A 20804-nucleotide genomic window follows, 5' to 3' on the forward strand; every position below is an offset into this window, starting at 1 on the left:
CTATTCTACAACAACCTTTAATCGGTCCTATATGTCCCTTGAGCATTGATCTGTTTGAGGAGCATAGAAACTTTGACTTCAATTATATGCTTCCACACAGCTCTATCGAAGTAAACTGGAGAAAATACTTCTTCTTTTTCTTGTTGGATTGCCAAACTCCAGCAACACCATATAATCTGAATCTTAAGCTACAACTCAAGAACTTCACAAACATCAATGAAGAATGAACCTCCTTTATGATAGATCTCGCATTCTCTAAGAATTGATAAATAATTGATGTTTATTTTGCTAGAGGTTAAGGATGAGTTCATATGTAAAAGATAGATGTGAAAATGTGTTCTTTGAAAGTTGTTTTTTAAGATTTTAGAAATACTTTCAAAGTTATGATTATCATCACAATAATTATTGAAACATAATGGTGTGAGAGAGAGAGAGGGAGAGAGAGAGAGAGAGAGAGAGAGAGAGAATGATTTATATATGTGCTTGATATTATGCACAAAATGAGTGAAAATGATGTTTGATTTGAGTCATAAGCACATGTATGATTTAAGTCAAGTGGCAAAGTAATATGAATCAAGATCTAAAACATATGAGAAACTCATTTTTGTAACTTAAATCATGAACAATATGATTTAAGTCAAGGCAAAACTATAATTCAAGTCATGAAAACTTTGATTCGAATCAAACAAGACATAAGGTAGAACATGGGATTGCACCACTTCATATGATTCGAGTCATGAAATTTGCTATTCGAATCACAGAGTTATGTGAGTCGAATCAAGTTTTAATTGTGAGTCGAATCATAACATATTCATAAACTTCCTAAAAGTCTCTATTGTATTTGATTTGAATCATAGGATGTGGGATTCGAATCACACACCTAAAATCTCAAAAAAAATTACAGTTTTAAAAGTGTTTTGAAATGATACTATTGTCATGACTTGAATCAATCTCAAATATGGTTATTGATCCAAAAATTCGAGTAATTGATTTAAAGCATATTACTTGCACTAAAAAACAAACACTTTGATTTATGTATGCAAAACAAGATTTAATACAAAATACCATTTAAAAAGCATGTATTAATTCTAAAGTATTTGCAGAGATCTAACTAGAGGAGACTCAATTACGAAAGTGATAAATAATAAACGATAATAAACGAGACAAACAACAAAACCAAAGTCCTAGAGGGAAGAGCAAGTTCACACTCCACGTTGAAGCATTAGTTTTGTTAGAATAGTCATAACATATTCATGTCTAGAGTTAAGGACGTGCTCCTGACTATTCATTTTGGTGTGAATATTTCCTAATTTTAGTTCCAAATTTTGGCTGACAGCTTGGAATCTCTCATTAATTTGATGATGGGTGTGGTTAAAGACATATCAATATGCAAATGAGTTGTTTGAATGACATCATCCAAATCTTTAAAAGATGAATTTATAGATTAATGTTTGGTTAATAAAATAGATCTAAATTACCATGGAAGAAAAATAAAACAAACTTCAAAAAAATTAATTAATCAAGACAACTTACATATTTCAATACAAATATAGGATTTACTAATGATATTGAATCATTGACCACTTTTTAAAAGACAAAAAAACTGATATAATAAAATTAGCGTAATATGCTACTACACTCCATTAGTAAAGATAAAAATGTTTAAGTGAAATGAGTCTTTTTTGGGCTTGAAAACTAGGCTACTAACATTTTCCCTAGTCCTATCTCTAATTATTTTTTAATTTATTAAATAAATAATGTATCTGAATAATAATATATAGACTAAATATATTAATTATTAAATCAATTATATAAATAAAATTAAAGGAATATTTTATAAATAGTAAAAAGAAATTCTTCACTTTTGAAGCTAGAATATTCCAAACAAATTGATATTATCTTTATTAATACTTATAATTTATGTGTCAAAAATCAGATTGAAAATTTATGTTACAACTTTCATATCGGTAGAAAGTTCTTCAACCACTAATATAATCTCACACAACATTTTACATCAATTTCAATCAATGTCCATATAAAAATCAATATCCAACATATTGTGTAACATGACAGAATCAATAAATCTTTAACCTCAATTTTCTACGAGTCAAAATGATTCTTTCATCAATTTTTCCAAGAGGAATCTACATTGTGTGGTCAATAACACCACTCATCTTGTCTAATATGAAAGATTAGGCAAAATTACAATAAAAAAAACTCTTATCTTCCTATCAAATAAAAGCTCTCCTTTCAATTTAGTTAACTAAATTTATAATCTTTAAAAAAATAGTAATTAAATTAATTAATAAATAATCTCTTTGATAATATTTATAAAAAAACTATTGTTTATATTCATTAAATCATTAAAACAAAAATTGAAAAAAAATGTCATCTATAATGAGAGTCTTAAAGGAAAATGACAGACGAAGAATCTTCAAGCGTGGCGATGAAATACACGGTGAGAAAAAAAGTAAACAATCATGATGTCTATGTCACAACAAGAAGAAATGTTGGAACTAAATGAGTATAATAGTAACGGCAAAATTTTCAATTTAATAGTATTTAAATACTCGTACAAACTAACTTCCAAATTCATTCTTGTTGACTATTGACTCTAAAACAATATTTTATTTACTACTTTATCCAACATTAACATTTATTATTTCAAATCTGATACCATTATTTAAATAACTTATCAGAAACTAGATAGAGCCTGGGTAACTTGTGAGGGAATAACAATAACAATGAGAGAGTGTTGGTTGGTTGGTGCATTGGTAGTGGTGATCTATGGAAGTTTATTGGAAACAAAAGGGTACCCTATTGAGGATCTTGTTGTGAAGCTTCCAGGACAATCTAAAGTTGAATTCAATCAATATTCTGGTTATGTTGATATTGATGTAAAACATGGCAGAAGCCTCTTTTACTATTTTGTTGAAGCTGAGCATGAACCTAACAAGAAACCTCTCACTCTTTGGCTCAATGGAGGTAATAATAATAATAGGTTCTTTTTTATGTTTTTGTTATCTTTTTGTGAAAAGCATATGTGGTTGTCATTTCTATGTCCTTGTGTTGTGTTGTGTTGTCCCTACCAATTTAGGTTTTGTTTGTTTTCTTGACAAGAACAGAATCTGAGGAATCTGGCATTTTTTAACTGAACTTTATGCAAAAGATGAGACACTTTTTCAATTTTTATATATTTGTTAGAATTGTTACATTAAATTCAAATTAAGTGGTATCTTTGTTAATTTTTTTTTAGGTCCGGGATGTTCTTCAATTGGAGGAGGTGCTTTTACTGAATTGGGTCCGTTTTATCCTACCGGCGATGGACGAGGTTTGCGAAAGAATTCAATGTCTTGGAATAGAGGTATATATATGTTTGTATTTTGATATTGGAGAGTATTTTGGGTTGTAACAACACTTGTGTCGACGTGTCTGGTGTAGTGTCTGGTCTGTGTTAGTGTCCGTGCTTCATGGTTTTGTAGATTGATTCTTGATTATATAATATATGTGTATTCTTTTTTCATAGCTTCGAATCTTCTCTTTTTGGAGTCTCCTGCTGGAGTTGGTTGGTCATACTCAAACACAACTTCCGATTATAACATCGGTGACGTCTCCACAGGTATTGAATCTAACTTTATGTGAATAAATTTTATGTAGTTATTATCTATGCGGTTATTTGGTTTTACTAGGTATGGACATGATTTTTGAATTCGTTTTTTTTTTGCAGCCAATGATTCGCTTTTGTTCTTGCTCAAATGGTACGAGAAGTTTCCTACCTACAAATCGCGAGAGTTGTATCTGACCGGAGAAAGCTATGCAGGTTCAACAAAGACAATAATCAGATTTCGGTTATAATAACTAGTTTTTTGTTTCGAAATTCGCAAAAGTTGGTCTTGTGTTACAAAGTATTCTATTTTAATGTTCTTCAGGACATTACATACCTCAGTTAGCGAACGCTATTCTCGATTATAATGCTCGTTCAACCGGATACAAATTCAAATTGAAAGGAGTTGCTGTAAGATCCCATTCATATGATCTAGTATTTTTGGCTATTGATTAACAAATTTTGGAAGTTAATTAAAGTAATCTAACCTTTTTTTCTGGACTTTTTCAGATTGGAAATCCATTATTGAATCTGGATCGTGATATGCAAGCAACATACGATTACTTCTGGTCACACGGAATGATTTCCGATGAAGTTGGTCTTGCCATTACAAATGATTGTGATTTTGATGATTATACATTTGCATCTCCTCATAATGTATCTGAATCATGCAACAATGCCTTAAATGATGCTAATAAAATCGTCGGCGATTATATAAACAGCTATGATGTGCTTCTCGATGTTTGTTATCCGGCCATAGTTGAACAAGAACTGAGATTGAAAAAGATGGTATTTTTTAGCATCTTGGTGATGATACTTATAACTTTCGATATATTTAAAGACTAACGAATTCGGTTATTTTATCAAGCAGGCTACTAAAATTAGTTTAGGTGTAGATGTCTGCATGAGTTACGAACGGCGTTTCTACTTCAACCTCCCCGAGGTTCAAAAGGCTCTCCATGCTAACCGAACCAATCTTCCGTATCCATGGTCCATGTGCAGTCGGTAAGTATAACTTATAATGCATACTTTGATGTAACTATTATCGGTCAAATGTCTTGAAATCTTACTACTATTCGCACTTTTTCTCCGTTGCAGCGTTTTAAATTACAGCGATACAGATCCTAACACAGATATGCTTCCAACTCTCAAACGGATTGTTCAAAACCACATTCCTGTATGGGTTTTTAGGTAATTATTTTCAACTACCAAAACGCATTGGCTATTTAACTTATACAATTTGATAGTAAGTTATGTTACAGAATGCTAATTGTTCATGTGAAATTGTTATGATAGCGGAGACCAAGATTCTGTCGTGCCATTACTAGGTTCTCGAACACTGATTCGCGAACTAGCTCATGACCTGAAATTCAAGATTACAGTCCCATATGGAGCTTGGTTCCACAAAGGGCAGGTTGGAGGTTGGGCAACCGAATATGGAAATTTGCTGACTTTCGCTACGGTAAGAGGAGCAGCACACATGGTACCATATGCGCAACCTTCTAGAGCACTGCATCTATTCAGTTCCTTTGTGAATGGTAGGAGATTGCCAAACACAACTCGACCTTCAATCGATTAATATATTATGGATTTGAAGACTATGTTATAGGCTAAAAAGATGCAGCAATGAAAAAGAAAATAATTGAGGAGTGTTTTTCTTTCTAGGCCATTAGCAATTTGTATGGAAAAGATATTTATATAGGGAAGGGGAAAAGAAATGAAACGATTCCATTCTTTTTCAATTGAGTCTATTGATTCTTTGCCTTCGGTTTGCGACTGTTTTGCATGTTGGTTTTGGTTCGTTGGATTCATAGGTAAATAATCTAGCATCTGATCAAACTGTAATTAAATTCTGTCCTTAACTAAAATGTTAATTTAAGTTTTTTACCTGACCAACCAAAAACTTGTTTTCAATAAAATCAACTAAATGTACTACAAGCTACAGCATAGTAGAAACCAAACAAATACAAATATAAGAAGGGAAAACTACAAGGCTAAAAAATAAACGGACACAACAAGTTCTCTACAGAAATGAGACAAAATTCTCGAGGAAGTAATGAGTAGTGGTCATTGGACCATCTATGAAGAAAGTGTGATCGACAAGAGTCACCAATAAGACACATGGGCTCATGAGCTGGACGACATAAATGGTAAAATATTAAGAAATGATATAGAAATCTTCCACAGGAGAAGGAAGAAGGAAAAGTAGGCTCAAAGGTCACAAAATTATGATTAGTACTAGGGAATTTCAAAGAAATATGGATAACATTGTTGAACACATCTGCTTGAGGCCGTATTTAAAGGTGGGCATACTAACTGGGGAAAGATAACAAATGACACTCAAATGATGAGAAAGACAAACAAAAATCCGATCATCTGGACCAAGAAAAATCATGCAACGTTCCTCGACCTCTCCAAACAAGGTCCAAAATAAATTCAAAATAAATTCACAGCTTTCTTCTTCATCTATATTTGCAATTCTTTTGAGTGATATATTGAGGAGTCTCTTAGAATGGGTAATAAGTGGTTATTTATGCATTAACAGGCCCATGGACTTCAAGATGCAACATTGTTTGGTTTAGAATTTCGGTTTGAAATCGCATTATCCGAACAAAGTTCTGGGGTAACAGACATATTTATTTCAAATACCATCAGTGGAAATACATCATGTTGTCGGTTACAAGCAATCCTAGGTTCTGAATAATATTACAGCCAGCCAAGCCAAATGGAAGAAATAATTTTCTAAAGAAAAAAACAAAGAATACACATCATCCTGTCATGACAGTCGCCCATGCCCTTCCCTGCATTATGCTTCCACAGACCGTTTAGAACCGCACGGGTATCCTCCAGCACCATACTCTGACCTGCAAATCCAAGAGCCAGCAGAACCGTGCCGTCAGTGTGAACAAGAGTCCATGTGCGCCAGGGAAATGCAAATGAATACATGGTTTGTTTCTGTTGTCGCCGCCTGCTATAAGTATAGTACCTGCTGCAAGCCAAATCCAAACGTGTATAACATAAACCCAAAACTGCAACCTGCAAAAACCGCAGAAGCTCCACATTAATACAAACAGCAAGCCAAGGAGATACTTTTACTGATGGGTCGGTTAAATACACAATGACTTCTATGATGTACCTAAACCTGCGATGTCTTTAGCTGTACAACCTGTCTCAAAAGATTCTGGAGAGCAATTTTCGAAAGCTTTGAACCGCTTCCAAAGAGAGGACCCTACATTCCGTGTTGGCTTGGACCCAGGGAATGGGCAGACAATCATTTCTGGAATGGGAGAACTACACTTAGATATCTATGATGAACGCATTGTGAGGGAATACAAGGTTGATGCAGTTGGAAAGCCCCGTGTAAACTTCAGAGAAACTGTTACCCAGCATGTTGATTTGGATTATTTACATAAGAAGCAATCTGGAGGGCGAGGACAATATGGACGTGTGATTGGGTATATTGAACCACTTCCTACTGAGTTGGGAACTAAGTTTGAATTTGAAAGCATGCTTGTTGGCCAAGCTGTTCCATCAAATTTTATCCCTGCAATTGAGAAAGCTGCCATGTTGAAAGCATTAATTGGAAGCTGTTCCATCAAATTTGAAAGCATTAATTGGACATCCAGTTGAAAATCTCCGAGTTGTCTTGACAGATGGTGCTGCTCATGTTGTTGATTCCAGTGAACTTGCCTTTAAAATGGCTTCTGTCTATGCTTTTAGACAGTGTTACACAGCTTCCAGACCGGTTATATTAGAATCTGTTATCAAACCAGGACAGATGTTATTCCAAAGACTGAACCATAGCAAAAACTTGCTACCAAAACACCAATAAGCCAACAAAAGAGATAAAACAGGAGGACTTTACCGCGATGCTCTAAAGAGAAAACCAATGAGTAAAGCACGGAAGGAAATGTTACCATAGCTTGCTGAAAAATCGACACTAGCTTGCAACAACTAACCAAACGGCGTCAATGGGTAGCAATCACCTAGCAATGTATAGCAGTCAGTGACAATGCAGGGTAAACATACTAATTTGCACCAAGGGGGCAGGCCAATAATACCTGATCATTAAGCTTCGACCAATGTTGCAATAAGAAAATGCCATGGGACGATGATCATGCTGCAGACTAAGGCAGAAGCCGGTTACAGAAGATGTGCCCTTCACCAATTGCTGTCATAAATAACACCAACCTGCAAAAGAGGACCAAGGTCACTCCAATGCTAAACCAGCAAAATACACATTCATTAGCAGTAAGAAACAGGGCAGTAGGAATGCAAATACTACTATGTTGTACCAATGCTAGGCCATGATGCAGAACTAATCCAGGTTCGGTCCAATCATGAAATCCATCACTGCTCCTAAGACAAACCAAGCAATGTTCCACTTCCTTTTAGATCAATGGCAGAGGAAGTTTCAAAGACCTTCGATGCAAGAGGTGTGTTCTAAAGGATAAAAACATCAAAACGTATGCTATAATGACATCGACCGTAATTTAGTGTCGCATGGAATTTACAGCTAGAAGGAAATGAATAAGTGATACTTAGACCTTTGGTTAGGATTGCTCCTTTTGAACTCAAGACAGCTTCTGTGAACCAACAAGGGCAGAGCATACATCGCCGTTGAAACGTCAAAAAAAACTCTTCAAAGCTCGACAGAGTTGGAAACTACAACCACACCAGTAGAAAAATCTGTCACAAAAGTCACGTTAAAGTCAATACGCCAGTAAAATAGGATAATTACCACAGTGAAAACTGAAAATAGATGGTTACCGTAGAACGTCATCAAGAAATTCTTGCAAGTGCCACGAGGTAAATGGTATCTATTGGTATAAGAATTTTTTCCATTGCATAACAAATACAATAAAACGAAAATTTTGACAAGAAATCAATCTCCAAGTAAATAAATAAGACGCAATATAGAATGATAAAAAGAACCACTGAAAGTTTGTAATATTGGTGTTACATTAGGTTTTGGAAGCTAGACATTAATACAGGCAACAAGAAGCCATAACTAATAGGAAAGAAGCCATAACTAATAGGACCAACCAAGTATTTATCAGGTGAATAAAAATTTCATATTGCCAACATTACATTTTAAACAGCATATTCAACATGTTGACGGGATAAATAGTCATTAAACTGAAAAATGTAAAGATAAAATCGGTCTTCTTGTTGGATGGAACATGGACTCATCATCATTTCCCCCTGAAATTAGTAAGAGCAAATTATATCACTTAAATTTAGAAGATGTAAACCAGAGAAATTGATAAAAATATGATTTAAATATCACTTACGTGTTCATCATTAAAGTGATGTTGTCTCCTTTAAGAAGGATCCTCCCTAATCAAAACAATGGCATCATTAGAAAATGCATAAGTGACAGACAAATAGAAGAAAAAATTTAGGAGCTTATCTTTACCTAATGTCTTTCTGCTCTTCTTCTTGACGTTTACTTCTTCAGCATCATCCAAAACCAAATTCATGTACTCATCAAAACCCTATTTAAAACAACAAAATAAAATCACAAGATCATCAACCATCTGCTCAAAGATCCAATTTCTAATTAACATGTGCTGTCTACACTAGCAAAAACAACAATCAAGCCTTTTCAATAATCGAATAACTACAACACATTCCTGTCTCAACTACTATAAGGAGGGAAATTGTAATCTAACTTTCTGCATTGGTTATCTAATCAGAGCAGACTAAAACAGCCAATCCACAACCTAGCATCAAAATTAAAAATTGACAGACAAATTCATAAACAAAACAGGTTTAGGAACTGGCACACAAAAAGAGCATAAAATGTTCCAAATTGATAAGCTACAAGGGTCAAAACTAGTAGAGACTGAAGAACTGAGGGACTGGGTGCAAGATGTTAGAACCAAATTCAACAATTTTATGCTCATTTTTCCACATAAAATGAGGGACTGGGTGCATAAAATGTTAAAAATATCATAAAAATATAAATTGAATTTGTAAAATCTATCTAAATTTTTTAAATTCTTCAAAACTGTAATTCAATACAAAATTTTGAGCTGTTTCATTGCTAAAGGATTTGGAAATTGTATGATACTGAAAGCTTTAGAGATTTTAAAGAGTTTAGATAATTTTTAAAAAATCAATTTATACTATTATAATATTTTTAAAATTAAAAAAAAATATTAATAATAAATATTTTTTATTATTCTCTATTAAAACATTTTCTCAAAATAGTTTTAAAAAATCTTTATTTTTCCCTCAACCCTTTAGAATGGCCCAGTGTTTATTGGTCAAGCAAGAGACAAAAGAAAGCCCAGTGGGGTTGCACTCGTAACTTGCTTTCCCTTCTAAATAATAAGTTAAAACCTCATTCCATCTTAATCTTAACCTTATGCTTCATTCTTTTGCCTTATCAAACAACATATGGTACCAACACACACCACTTCAATTTTTCATTTCATGCCCATAACAACTCACCCCACCCAATCTTTACCAAAATAATATATTATATATTTAAATTTTTAACACAAAGAATAGGTCTATTCACGAAGGTTTGAGACATCAGATTATATTCCTTTTAAGGTCTGAGATTCAAATCCTGCTCGACAGAGACAATTTGCTCTGATTGAGACTCATTCTCTTAGATTAGTCGGGATATCAAGTTTTGAAAGGCAGCTCTAATCCATTTGACATATAGAAACAATTTAGGTACTGTCTGCTACATGTCCCCACATCCACGTGACTCTGTTTTCTCAAACTCTATTTCTCTTTTCCACACTCCTCATTCTTCAACCATAAATAAAACCCTCTCTCATTCAACAATCACCACACACAATCATTCAACACATTCAAAAGTTTCTATTTACAAGAGAGAGAAAAGAAACACAAAAACACAACAATGGCCATAAGAAAATCCAACAAGCTACCTCAACCTGAAGTTATTATCAAGCAAATTCTTAAAAGATGTTCAAGTTTCGGCAAGAAACAGGGTTACAATCAAGAGGGTCATCCTGAAGATGTACCAAAAGGTCACTTTGTTGTTTATGTTGGAGAAAACAGAACAAGATATGTTGTTCCAATTTCATGGTTGCCTCATCCACAGTTTCAGTGTTTGCTTCAAATAGCTGAGGAAGAATTCGGATTCAATCATGACATGGGACTTACAATTCCTTGTGATGAAGTTGTTTTTGAGTATCTTACTTCATTGATCACATAGAAAAATATGGTTTTAAACTGCGGTCTTCAAACAATATATAATTTTGGGGTTTTTGCGAAAGGTTGCAATTTAACTGCGACTGCGACCCCAACCGCGACGACTCCTTAAAACCATGATATGAAGGAAGGGTTTGAGTTTGACACATTTGATCATAGTGAGGTTTATCTATCTAAATCCCTTTGGCAAGTGATGGTTTCTGAGTTTGACCAAGGAAATGTTAACACTTCTACTTTTTTTTTCAATTGTAAAATATACATATATGCTAAATGAAAATTTCATTGGCAGTGACATTTGTATTCTTAATGAGTGAAGATTTGTTCCAATGTTACAAAATTGTTCTGTTTTTACCTCATTTGCTTGATTTAGTTGTTTGATAATTAGTATTTGAAAGAAAGAGTTTCAAACATTCAAATTTGTCATCTTCAAAGAAGTCTTTTTCTTGTTGGTTTACGGTTAAAGAATTTCATCATGCATGTTGAACTTGGAGTTCAAAATTCCTATGAGCTACTACAACAATTTGGAACTTAGGCCAACGTGAAACATAATCATTGATAGCATTGCTGAAACCCTAACTACATAATTATATACACTAAAGTAGATAGGCATAGAAAAACAAGGCTTGAAACTAAAACTCACAATGATTCTTCCTTCAATCCTCAAATCCTTTTGCTCAAAGAGCCAAATCTGAATGCGAGCTTTCTGCAAAAAAAATTAAAACCGAAATCAGATTAGAAAATAATATTAAGGTAATTAGGATCAACCGAAATGAGTGTGGGAACTTACGCTTTGAAGAAACCTGAAGATCAAGTTCTGGAAAAAAACCAAAAAAAATAAAGCAGGTTAGGTTAAGATGTTAGAGACAAAGCATAGTGAAATTGAAAGAAAAACAGTGTATTGAGAAGACATACAATGGGTTGGGTCATAACCCTCTGAACTTTGGTACTCGCCGACATGGTAGCTAGGTGTAGAGACGCTGCAGAAACGCGATGAGGAGGAGAAAAGTATTGTGGGGTCAGACTGGGGCGGGGGCACGCGATAATGTAAGGGCAGTTGAAAGGGTTTGTGTGGCATGCACTGGTTGGTCCAAATTATGGACGTTGGGATTATGGGGTTCTTATGCATCAGAAACCAAAGAGGGACTGAATGGTCATTTGGCAAAATTTCCCAATGACTTATCTAACTTAAGAGACTTATGCACTTCATTTTTCAAAGATACTTCTTGAATTGTACTTAGTTCTCTCACCTCCAAAACTTATTTCAACTTCAAAATTTTGTCTAACTCATTTTTTTTTATTTTTTAACAAAACTTCATCCCCAACTAAAACCTTTAAAGAACTATTGTTGTGTCTTGATGCATGGCTATCGTCTTAAGGGCTGTGGAATTTTGTGGAAATAATCAATAAAAATGACACATCTTTTATAAAATTCACAAATATTCATTTTTTTTTATAAAAACTATCAAAATATTAGAATAGGTTTTACTACCTTTAAGTAGGTGAAACAATCATAACTAAAAAGTAGAAGATAATGATTTTTTTTTATCTCAAAATATATATATTATTTTAATCAATTTTGTGAAAAATATAAATTTAAAAATATCAAATAAGAGCTTGGTCTACATAAAGAATAATATATTTTAATGAATAATATATTTATATAATTTTTTTTAAAGTATTGCATATTTTTATTATAAAAATTATAAAAAAAAATATCAAATAAGAGCTTTGTTTAAATAGTTTATGATAAAAAATTATCTAAGTATATCCTATATTCGCTATATTAGTTTAAATGATAGAATTGTAATACAAAAACTTAAATAAAAATGAATAGTTTTTGTTTTTTATTTATTTATAAAAACTATGTTAAGATATATTGTTTTTAAAATTTATATATTAAAATCTAATATTCAAATTCCACTAAGATCTAAAATTAAAATTCCATTATTAAAATTACACTTAATAATATCAATTTTTACAAAGATGAAATATAATTTGTAGATTCTAATTTAAGATTTAATTTTTATATTGTTGCTAAAAAGTTTTACATAGTTAATACATTATAATTATTTATTGATGAGTTTAAAAATAACTATAAAAAAATAGTTTTTAAAATTTAACATTATAATTAATTAGTTTTGCAAAATAATTTTACACTGTCATATGTATAATTAACTAAAGTTAATATCACCTCAGAACCTATATAGTAATTAACCTATATAGTAAATATATAGCTCTAGGGGTGGACAGGAACCGATGGCCCAACCCAACCCAGGAATAACCGAAAGAAAAAATGTAAATGGGCGGACCCAAACGGTCCAACGGGCCCAACGGGCGAAAATTGCGGATTCAATTGGTTTTAAATGGGCGGTCCGGGTAGAAATGACTGGACCGCGGGTACCTTGACCCACCCGAAGCCCATTTTCCAAAAGATGTTGTTTTCATAACTCAGCTCTCATTTCCCTGTTCCCTCATTTTTTTCACTTTAACGCAAACACTCTCTGTCTCCGTCTCTCAGATGAATGAAACCCTATTAGAGCGATCTCCACTGTTTCTCTTCTATTTTCATCAATCACCACCACCGTTGCTCACCCTCAACTCCACCACAAGGAACCCCTAGCCAACCACCATAGCACACAGTTACTCTCCTTCACCGACACCACTACTCGAACAAGAAGAACACACAACATCTCCTTCTCTCACCGACCTTCATGAACACCATTTGAAGTTAAGATCTTCGGTCTACCATTGTTCTTCTTTCATTTGCAAGGTTGGTGGTTTTGATTCAGTTTTAGTGTTTTGTTTTGTTAGATTTTTCTATTTAGGGTTTTGAATTGGGTTTGGTTTTGATTCATCTGATAGTAGTTCTTGGTTTTGGTTCTGATTTAGATATTGCAGTTATTGAAGAGGGCTTGTATTCCAGTGGTTGGTTGAACAGAGGGCCAAATTGAAGTTGTGATCTTCGATCTAATTTGTTGTTTTGATTTTTGATATTGTTGTTTTGATTTAAACAAATGGCTCAAGGTCAAAGTAGCAGTATGGAAAAAGTTTTAGAGTTGGGGCAATGTAACTGTAAGTGTATTAAACTCCTTTCAATATTGTTTGTATGATGGATCAAGGTCAAAGTAGCATGGATGATTGGTTAGTTCACAATTTTGTATGGGCTTGACATTTCATTTGAATGTGTTGTTTGATTGTTTAAGCTAGGTAAAAGAATGGTCTATAAAGGTATTGCGGTTGATTGAATTATCCATCTTTTCTATAACTTCTAAATTAATTATTTCTAACAAGCTGATATTCCTGTATTGTGTCAGATTGTGAATTGGAGAGCATGCCTGAAATTCCCCGAAGAACCTAAGATATCAGCTGAAGCTAAGGATCTCATCTGTAGCTTGCTATGTGATGTTGACACGAGACTAGGAACGAGGGGAGTAGACGAAATAAAGGTAAAGACTCCCATGGGAATAATGTTTGTTTGGGCAACTGCTCTATAAATGTGATTTTGATTAGAATTATTTTTGCCAAATTGATTTGGTTACAATTGAGTTTAAAGTACAGTAATTAATGTTCAAGTGATTTTATACTTAAACAGTTGGTTTGATGTAAAACTTACAGTAAAATATCCAACTCAGTGCAAAAGCTACTTTATCACTCTTCGTTAAATCAAGATTTGGATTCCAAAATATTTGGCATGACAGTAGCTAAACAGGATGTTTGATTTACCTTTTGGAGTGTCCAAAGAGATTTTTATACCATGTTAATTTAAGGGTCCATTCCATGTAGTGTGAAATGGTTGGCATTTTTACAATGTTATATAGGGATAAATAAAGCTAAAACCTGAAGGTGCTACTACTGTGTTTCTGGATTTCTTAATTGCAGTTTTTTTCTTTGTTCTTTTAGCTAGTTCATATATTATTTATAAAAATTATAACTTCCACTTTGTTCTTTGTTTATTACTTGTTGATGGTTCATGAACTTTAAAAAGCTCAGTTATATATATGGTTTTACACTTTGTTCTTTTAGCTAGTTCATACATATACTCTGCTGGTACTTTCTAATTGGTCACCTTTAGCTAGTTCATACATATACTCTTTTTAATAAATGTACATGACAGGGCTCATGAAGATATGGTTGCATAGCAACATTCTTGGAATTGAAAAAGATATATCATAAAAGTTCTGTAAAATATTGGATACATAGATATACAATAAAAGATGAATAGTTGCTTTCATATTAACCTGTTTATATTATATTCATATGTTGATAGAAGTAATGATTTTTTTTTGTTCTCTAATGTTAAATTTACTTATTCGAGCCTAATGAGTAAATAGTTTATTTAAATTTTATATAATTTGGTATATTACAAATTTATTAATATTAAGTTTACTTAGTTTTAAATTTATAAGTATATTAAAACTGTTTCAAAAGGCAAAAAAATCTTATTGGGCCTAAAAATGTGGTCAATCTCATAACCGCACGAACCGTGTAGATGCACCCGCAACCCGATTAAATCCAATCCGTCAAATCCGATTTCAAATTTGGGCGGTAATGGGTCTTATAAAGTCAACCGCGGTTTGGATTGGGTGACACTTTTGGGCCCGAACCCGTCCAACCCGGCCCGTTGTCCACCCCTATATAGCTCTGCAACAAAGAGAAATTGTTTTCAGCTTGGGAACTGAAGTCTTTCTGCGCATGGATCATCTCCAGCCCTTTGTGTTCTGCCACCCATCATGCATCAAATCCAACTACCACAAATTTTTAAAGGAAATGAATAAAATTAAGAAAGCTGTATTGAAGTGAATTCAATGGTGTAGATTGCCGCTGAACCAATGGCAGGTGGAGAAACCGGAGAGAGACGGAGGAGCGATTGAACATTGAGGACCCGTTTGATTGAGTTTTGATTTTTTGTTTTTAAAAATGATTTTATAAATTAGTTTTAGAAAATTGTTTTTAAGAAAAACTAATATGATACACGTGTGTTCGTTCGCACGGGTACCCGTTGGTGACGCGCATTTGTCTTAAAATGAATTTTTATAAAAAATAAAAAAAAATCTAATAAAATCAATATATTTAATAATTTTAAATATTTATAAATTAATTAAAGAAAAAAATATGTGTGTAATAGTGGAATATCTGTGCATTTGCACAATATCGGTGTGTTATACGCATTTGTTTCAAAAATATAATATAAATTAAAAAATAAAAAGATAAAATTATTTAACCAAATTTATTATTTTCAAAATAATTTTTTTAAATTTAAATTTGTAACATAAATATAATTATTCCATATATACAAATATTTGAATGAACAGTAAATATTAATTTTGTTCTCATTATTTATAAAAATATCTATACAATCATTTAGTTTTATAAAAATAAACTAATAACATAATATTTATAAATATTGTTTTAATTATGAAAACAGTAAAACCACGCGGTTTTAGAGTCCTTCAGGTAAACCCACACGGTTTAACCTCTGCATCAAACTCTTCCTCTAATCCCATCACTATTTCAACCTGCAATATCACAAAACCCAAGCTCTAACATAAGCAACACAAACATCCAAACTCTTCCTCTAATCCCATCACTATTTCATTGATAGAAGAAATCAATCGACTAAAATAAAATATATGGCAAAGGAAAACGACGAAACATTCATAAAGCCTCGAAGGGCAAATCAAAATAGAAAAGCCCAGAGGGCGAAGTTCACAGTCATAGCAAAAGGGGGGACAAAGCCGCACCCCCCAAAACAAAAATTATATAATTGCATCCTTATCGGATGACTAAGGGAAACATGAAACAACATCATTCTCGTCTTCATACTCCTTTGTTCATGCTAACTCCTCTGTTAATGATAACTCCTCTGTTCATGCTAAAAAATAGGGAGAAATATTAGATAACTACAATAGATAGAACTGCCAAAAATATGAAATTGATGCAAAAACTAACAATTTTTTTTTTGAAAAAGCAAAAGGATTAAATTAAAATAAAGAACTAGCATAAGACATGCTAGGATCAACCAGTACAACGAGTTATGTTACAGAATTAAAGTTACAACACTACCTTTGTTTTAATTAAATAAATAAAAGTTAGAAGAAGTGAAGAGCAGACCTACCTGGAGAGAGTTGCAATATATTGAACCTGGTCATCCGATGACAATGATAACCACATTTTAATTCTTGATAAATGCCTATGATCATTTTCTCCCGTAAAATGGTCGTTAGCATCCCTCACTTGCCGAATAGTCAGACGATTCATATTGCGAAGAAAAGCGATTTGTTCAAAAATATTCTCATTATCCTTCTCTGAAAATCCCTAGCAAGTAAGATAAGCCCCATTAGAAAAAAAAAGTAATGCATGACAAGCATCCTTGTACACTAATGTAAGCTGCAATATGTTACCTATACTTTTAAAATTTTCCTTGCATATTAGTCTATTGTCAATTAGTCTCCTGCCAGCTGAAAATATCATTAGCAAGTAAGATAACCCCTTATAGAAATAAAAAAATAATGTTTGAAGGTTTGTAAGGTTCCTGATTTTGATAACAATACTTATATTATGGAACAAGTTTATAAGTATTGATACATGTCACCATTCCATTACTTCATCATTTATTCCTACTTCCACTACTTCTTCGATATAACTTTCAAATAATTCTATAGAAATTGTTATGTCTGTTATTGTCAAATAAATTTCAATTGAAGGACAACTCCAATATAGCACATCATTACACTTGCAGTTTTGCTTCATTTCACAAACAGTGATGATAGTTGATTAGTGACAAATTATACTGCTTCATCATTACATTTGATTTTTCCTTGCATCAAATATTTATGGTTTTAGACATTGACTGAGTTTGTTAATCTTTTAATTAATTACTTATAAAAATTAGCACTAAATATGTTATTTATATAGTATCCGGTTTATACGGTTCAATAGCGGTTTAAGCAGCAAGTTGTTACCTGATGATGATGATTCTCTTAATCTCTTAGACATTACTACTGCTTTCATCAACTTCTTCATGAACTACATTCATTTTCTGCATTATTATTTAGAGATCCTCAGAAGATAGGCAGCCCTTTTGGTCAACCAAGTGCTCCGATTTGAACACTGCAATAACATCTTTTCTTAAGACACTGTCCTCAAGCCATCTCACACTTTTGTCTTTATCATATTTTTTGGCGTAATCGGAGACAACCGAAACTAATGTCTCCAAATTTATAGAAAAAGAACGCCTATAAATCAAAATATCTAGCAACTTCTGCCATAAGTGTGGATCCCTCCCGTTTTTAAATTGGGAGAACTGTCCTTCTCCATATCTTGCAAACCTGAGCTGTCTAAAAATTTCATCAGTATCTACGATAGACATTTTCCTGTTGCTGTTACCACCACTACGACAGTCGAACGTTCTTGTTCTTTTTCTAGCAACTGAAAAATAAAATTAAAGAACAATTTGCAATAAAATTTAAAGAACCCTAGAAAAATTTCAGCAGCATCTACGATAGGCATGAATACGAGTATTTGTGTTCATAATTTAAAGAACCTTAACTTTTTCAAAATATCCTAATTAGCTCTATAGTGATTTCAAACTTAAACAATCATTCAGATTCATTCTGAGATCAAATAACACATCAAATTTTGCATGGAGAAATTAAATAAGTAAAATAAACTGTGATAGATTATACCTTTGATGGAATAAACCGACAACCTTGAAGAAACTTGAATGGAAGAAACTTCAGTGATGGTTGATAGAGTTGAAATTTACGATACGGTTGCTTGCAGTAGTGGAAGAAACTTTTGAATGGCTGAAATAATTTAACTTGTTTACGTCTCAACGAGCACCAGTGGTCTAGTGGTAGAATAGTACCCTGCCACGGTACAGACCCGGGTTCAATTCCCGGCTGGTGCAAAATATTGTTTTGTTCTTATTGTTTTCTTTAAAAATTCAAGAAGATAACTCTGTTCTTTGTTACATTCTTGGAGCAAATGATTAAAACGTTTCTTATAATTTTTAATTTAAGAATATGTAACTTAATTTAAAATTAAATGCAAGAGCAACTATATTTACAGTTATTGTACACAAGAATCAATTATAAATGATCCAAACTAAAACCAAAAACATTCACTTAGTTTCATCTTCTCCTTCAAATTAAAGGTGTCAAAAAAGCCCTAAATAAGAAAGCCCCAACAATTGAGCCCCTTATTCGGTCCAATTTTTTTAGGCCCCCTACTAAATCAATAATTTTTTGGCCCCTTATTTTTAAGCCCCATCTTATTTTTGGTTTTTAAGGGGCCTAAGTGAGGGGCTCAAAATATAGATTATTTGAAACAAAATATTTTATTTTTTAAAATATATATTTTAAAAATAATAAAAAAATCAGAAAATTATTTTTTTTCTAAAAAAAAAGTAAAAATTATTTTCAAAAGTTAAAAAAAAAAGTTGATTTTTTCAAGAAAAACATTAATTTTTTTTCAAAAAAAAATAACATAGTCGATTTTTTTTAAAATATTTAAATTTTTTATTTTTTCTGAAATAGTGATATTTCTGGAAAAAAAAAATTCAAAAATAGAAAAAAAGTTGATCTTTTCGAAAATACAAAAAAAAAACTGATTTCTTTTTAAAATGATAAAGGCGATTTGTTTTTAAAAAAAAAATACTTTTTTTCGAAAAAAAAAAAGTTGATTTTTTTCAAAAATAAAAAAATTAATGTTTTCCAACAAAAAAATTGATTTTTTTTCAAAACATAAAATGTCATTTTTTTATAAATAAAAGAAGTCGATATTTTCAAAAATAATAAAAAAAATGTGACTTTTTTTTTAAAAATGCCTTCTTTCGAAAAAAAAACCGACTTTTCCCGAAAATAGAAAAAATATCGATTTTTTTCTGGAAAAATGAAATCGATTTTTTTTATTAAAAAGTTTAGTTTTATTTGAAACAAAATCGATTTTTTATGAAATTAAAAAAGTCGGTTTTTTTTCGAAAAAAAAAATCATCAAAATAAAAAATAATATATTTTTCTTTAAAAAAAACAAATTTTTCTTTAAAAAATCAATTTCAAAAAATGATGGGGCCTTAAGGCCTCAATTGAATTTTATGGGCTTTATTTTAGGGGCCCCATATATTTTAGGGCTCATTTATTTTTTAAATTTTGGGCCCCCTATATTTTTTGGGCCTTAAAAATTAGGCCCTGACCCCCTAAATTGACACCTCTACTTCAAATTCTGAAGGGCTGATATGAATGTGAAATTGAATTTGACCCATTAATACTTCTTTCTAAAGTGTAAGATTTATTTATTTTCTGTGAAGTAAATTATAATTGTTTTATCTTGCACTACTCAAACAGATACAGAATATTAAAATTGATTGTAGTTGTTCTATCTGCACTACCTTAAGAGACAAGTTTCAAATTGAGTATACGATACGAGTTTATTTTTTAACATTTCTTTGTTGTTTGGTATGAAGGTAATCTTTTCCTAAATTGACATTATGACATATATAACAAATTTTGCGTATGTCTATACTATTTTAGCTATTTTTTTACACACTAATTTGACTCATGCAATGAAAGTAACTATTATATTCCACACTAATTTGACTTATGCAATGAAACCATCTATTATAGAATAAAGGGTTAATATGTCTTTTGTCATATGATATTTAGATGAGTTTTGAAAATCTCGTTAAAAAAAATTAAATTCGCTCTATTATACGAAGATTCTCCTGTTTTGTCCCCTCAAAAAATATACTCATCAATAACATGTTAAATGTCATGTAATTTTTAAGAATTTATATTTATTTTTTTTGATAAAATTGGAGATTTTTGAAAAAATCTTCTGTCATGTCATTATTTTTTATAATTAAATTTTTTGAATCGATAAAACAGAAGAATCTTCATATGGCAGAAGGTGAATTCAAACTTTTTTTACCGAGTTTTTCAAAACTCGAATTCAAACTTTCATTATTGTGAATTTTCACAAAGGTAAGATTTTGGGTTGCAATGTTGAT

General features: G+C 32.0%; 4 protein-coding genes, 1 long non-coding RNA gene and 1 other non-coding gene across 16 annotated transcripts; 4 read left to right on the forward strand and 2 right to left on the reverse strand.

Moving 5' to 3' along the window:
* The first annotated feature begins 2653 nt into the window (after positions 1-2653).
* On the forward strand, positions 2654-5346 carry LOC127092363 (serine carboxypeptidase-like 42). 2 transcript variants are annotated; one of them, XM_051031220.1, is made up of 9 exons: positions 2654-2985; positions 3257-3364; positions 3527-3619; positions 3728-3820; positions 3930-4015; positions 4115-4393; positions 4473-4609; positions 4703-4795; positions 4901-5346. In XM_051031220.1, exons 1-9 carry the CDS (start codon positions 2745-2747, stop codon positions 5181-5183), a joined length of 1413 nt encoding a protein of 470 aa, XP_050887177.1. In that variant the 5' UTR covers positions 2654-2744; the 3' UTR covers positions 5184-5346. The 2 variants fall into 2 exon arrangements, with proteins under 2 accessions (XP_050887177.1, XP_050887178.1); XM_051031221.1 differs by having other exon boundaries at positions 2661-2985; positions 4476-4609.
* Positions 5347-8521: 3175 nt separating this feature from the next.
* LOC127092365 (uncharacterized) lies at positions 8522-12018 on the reverse strand. The gene is made up of 6 exons (XM_051031223.1): positions 11711-12018; positions 11586-11612; positions 11439-11501; positions 9024-9102; positions 8899-8944; positions 8522-8809 (listed from the first exon to the last, which is right to left on the reverse strand). The coding sequence occupies exons 1-6, from the start codon at positions 11753-11755 to the stop codon at positions 8800-8802; spliced, it is 270 nt and encodes an 89-aa protein (XP_050887180.1). The 5' UTR covers positions 11756-12018; the 3' UTR covers positions 8522-8799.
* Positions 10090-11146, forward strand: LOC127092364 (protein SMALL AUXIN UP-REGULATED RNA 12). The gene has a single exon (XM_051031222.1). It carries the CDS (start codon positions 10485-10487, stop codon positions 10800-10802), a length of 318 nt encoding a protein of 105 aa, XP_050887179.1. The 5' UTR covers positions 10090-10484; the 3' UTR covers positions 10803-11146.
* A 1192-nt stretch (positions 12019-13210) lies between the features above and the next one.
* On the forward strand, positions 13211-15029 carry LOC127092366 (uncharacterized). Of its 3 annotated transcripts, none has more exons than XR_007792164.1 (3): positions 13277-13568; positions 13688-14244; positions 14913-15029. It is a non-coding gene; the product is annotated as an uncharacterized LOC127092366 (long non-coding RNA). The 3 variants fall into 3 exon arrangements; XR_007792165.1 differs by lacking the exon at positions 14913-15029 and having other exon boundaries at positions 13688-14026; positions 14113-14481; XR_007792163.1 differs by lacking the exon at positions 14913-15029 and having other exon boundaries at positions 13211-13568; positions 13688-14481.
* A 1074-nt stretch (positions 15030-16103) lies between these two features.
* On the reverse strand, positions 16104-18745 carry LOC127092368 (uncharacterized). 8 transcript variants are annotated; one of them, XM_051031228.1, is made up of 5 exons: positions 18484-18744; positions 17761-18226; positions 17200-17256; positions 16914-17103; positions 16104-16314 (listed from the first exon to the last, which is right to left on the reverse strand). In XM_051031228.1, the coding sequence occupies exons 2-5, from the start codon at positions 17819-17821 to the stop codon at positions 16305-16307; spliced, it is 318 nt and encodes a 105-aa protein (XP_050887185.1). In that variant the 5' UTR covers positions 17822-18226; positions 18484-18744; the 3' UTR covers positions 16104-16304. The 8 variants fall into 8 exon arrangements, 5 of the variants coding, with proteins under 5 accessions (XP_050887185.1, XP_050887183.1, XP_050887184.1 ...); XR_007792166.1 differs by lacking the exon at positions 16104-16314 and adding an exon at positions 16453-16670 and having other exon boundaries at positions 16914-17113; positions 18484-18738; XM_051031226.1 differs by lacking the exon at positions 16104-16314 and adding an exon at positions 16453-16661 and having other exon boundaries at positions 18484-18745.
* TRNAG-GCC (transfer RNA glycine (anticodon GCC)) lies at positions 18637-18707 on the forward strand. Its single transcript has one exon. It is a non-coding gene; the product is annotated as a tRNA-Gly (tRNA).
* Positions 18746-20804: the final 2059 nt, after the last annotated feature.

Source organism: Lathyrus oleraceus, chromosome 6 (assembly GCF_024323335.1).
Source record: "Lathyrus oleraceus cultivar Zhongwan6 chromosome 6, CAAS_Psat_ZW6_1.0, whole genome shotgun sequence".
Classification (NCBI taxonomy): domain Eukaryota; kingdom Viridiplantae; phylum Streptophyta; class Magnoliopsida; order Fabales; family Fabaceae; genus Lathyrus; species Lathyrus oleraceus.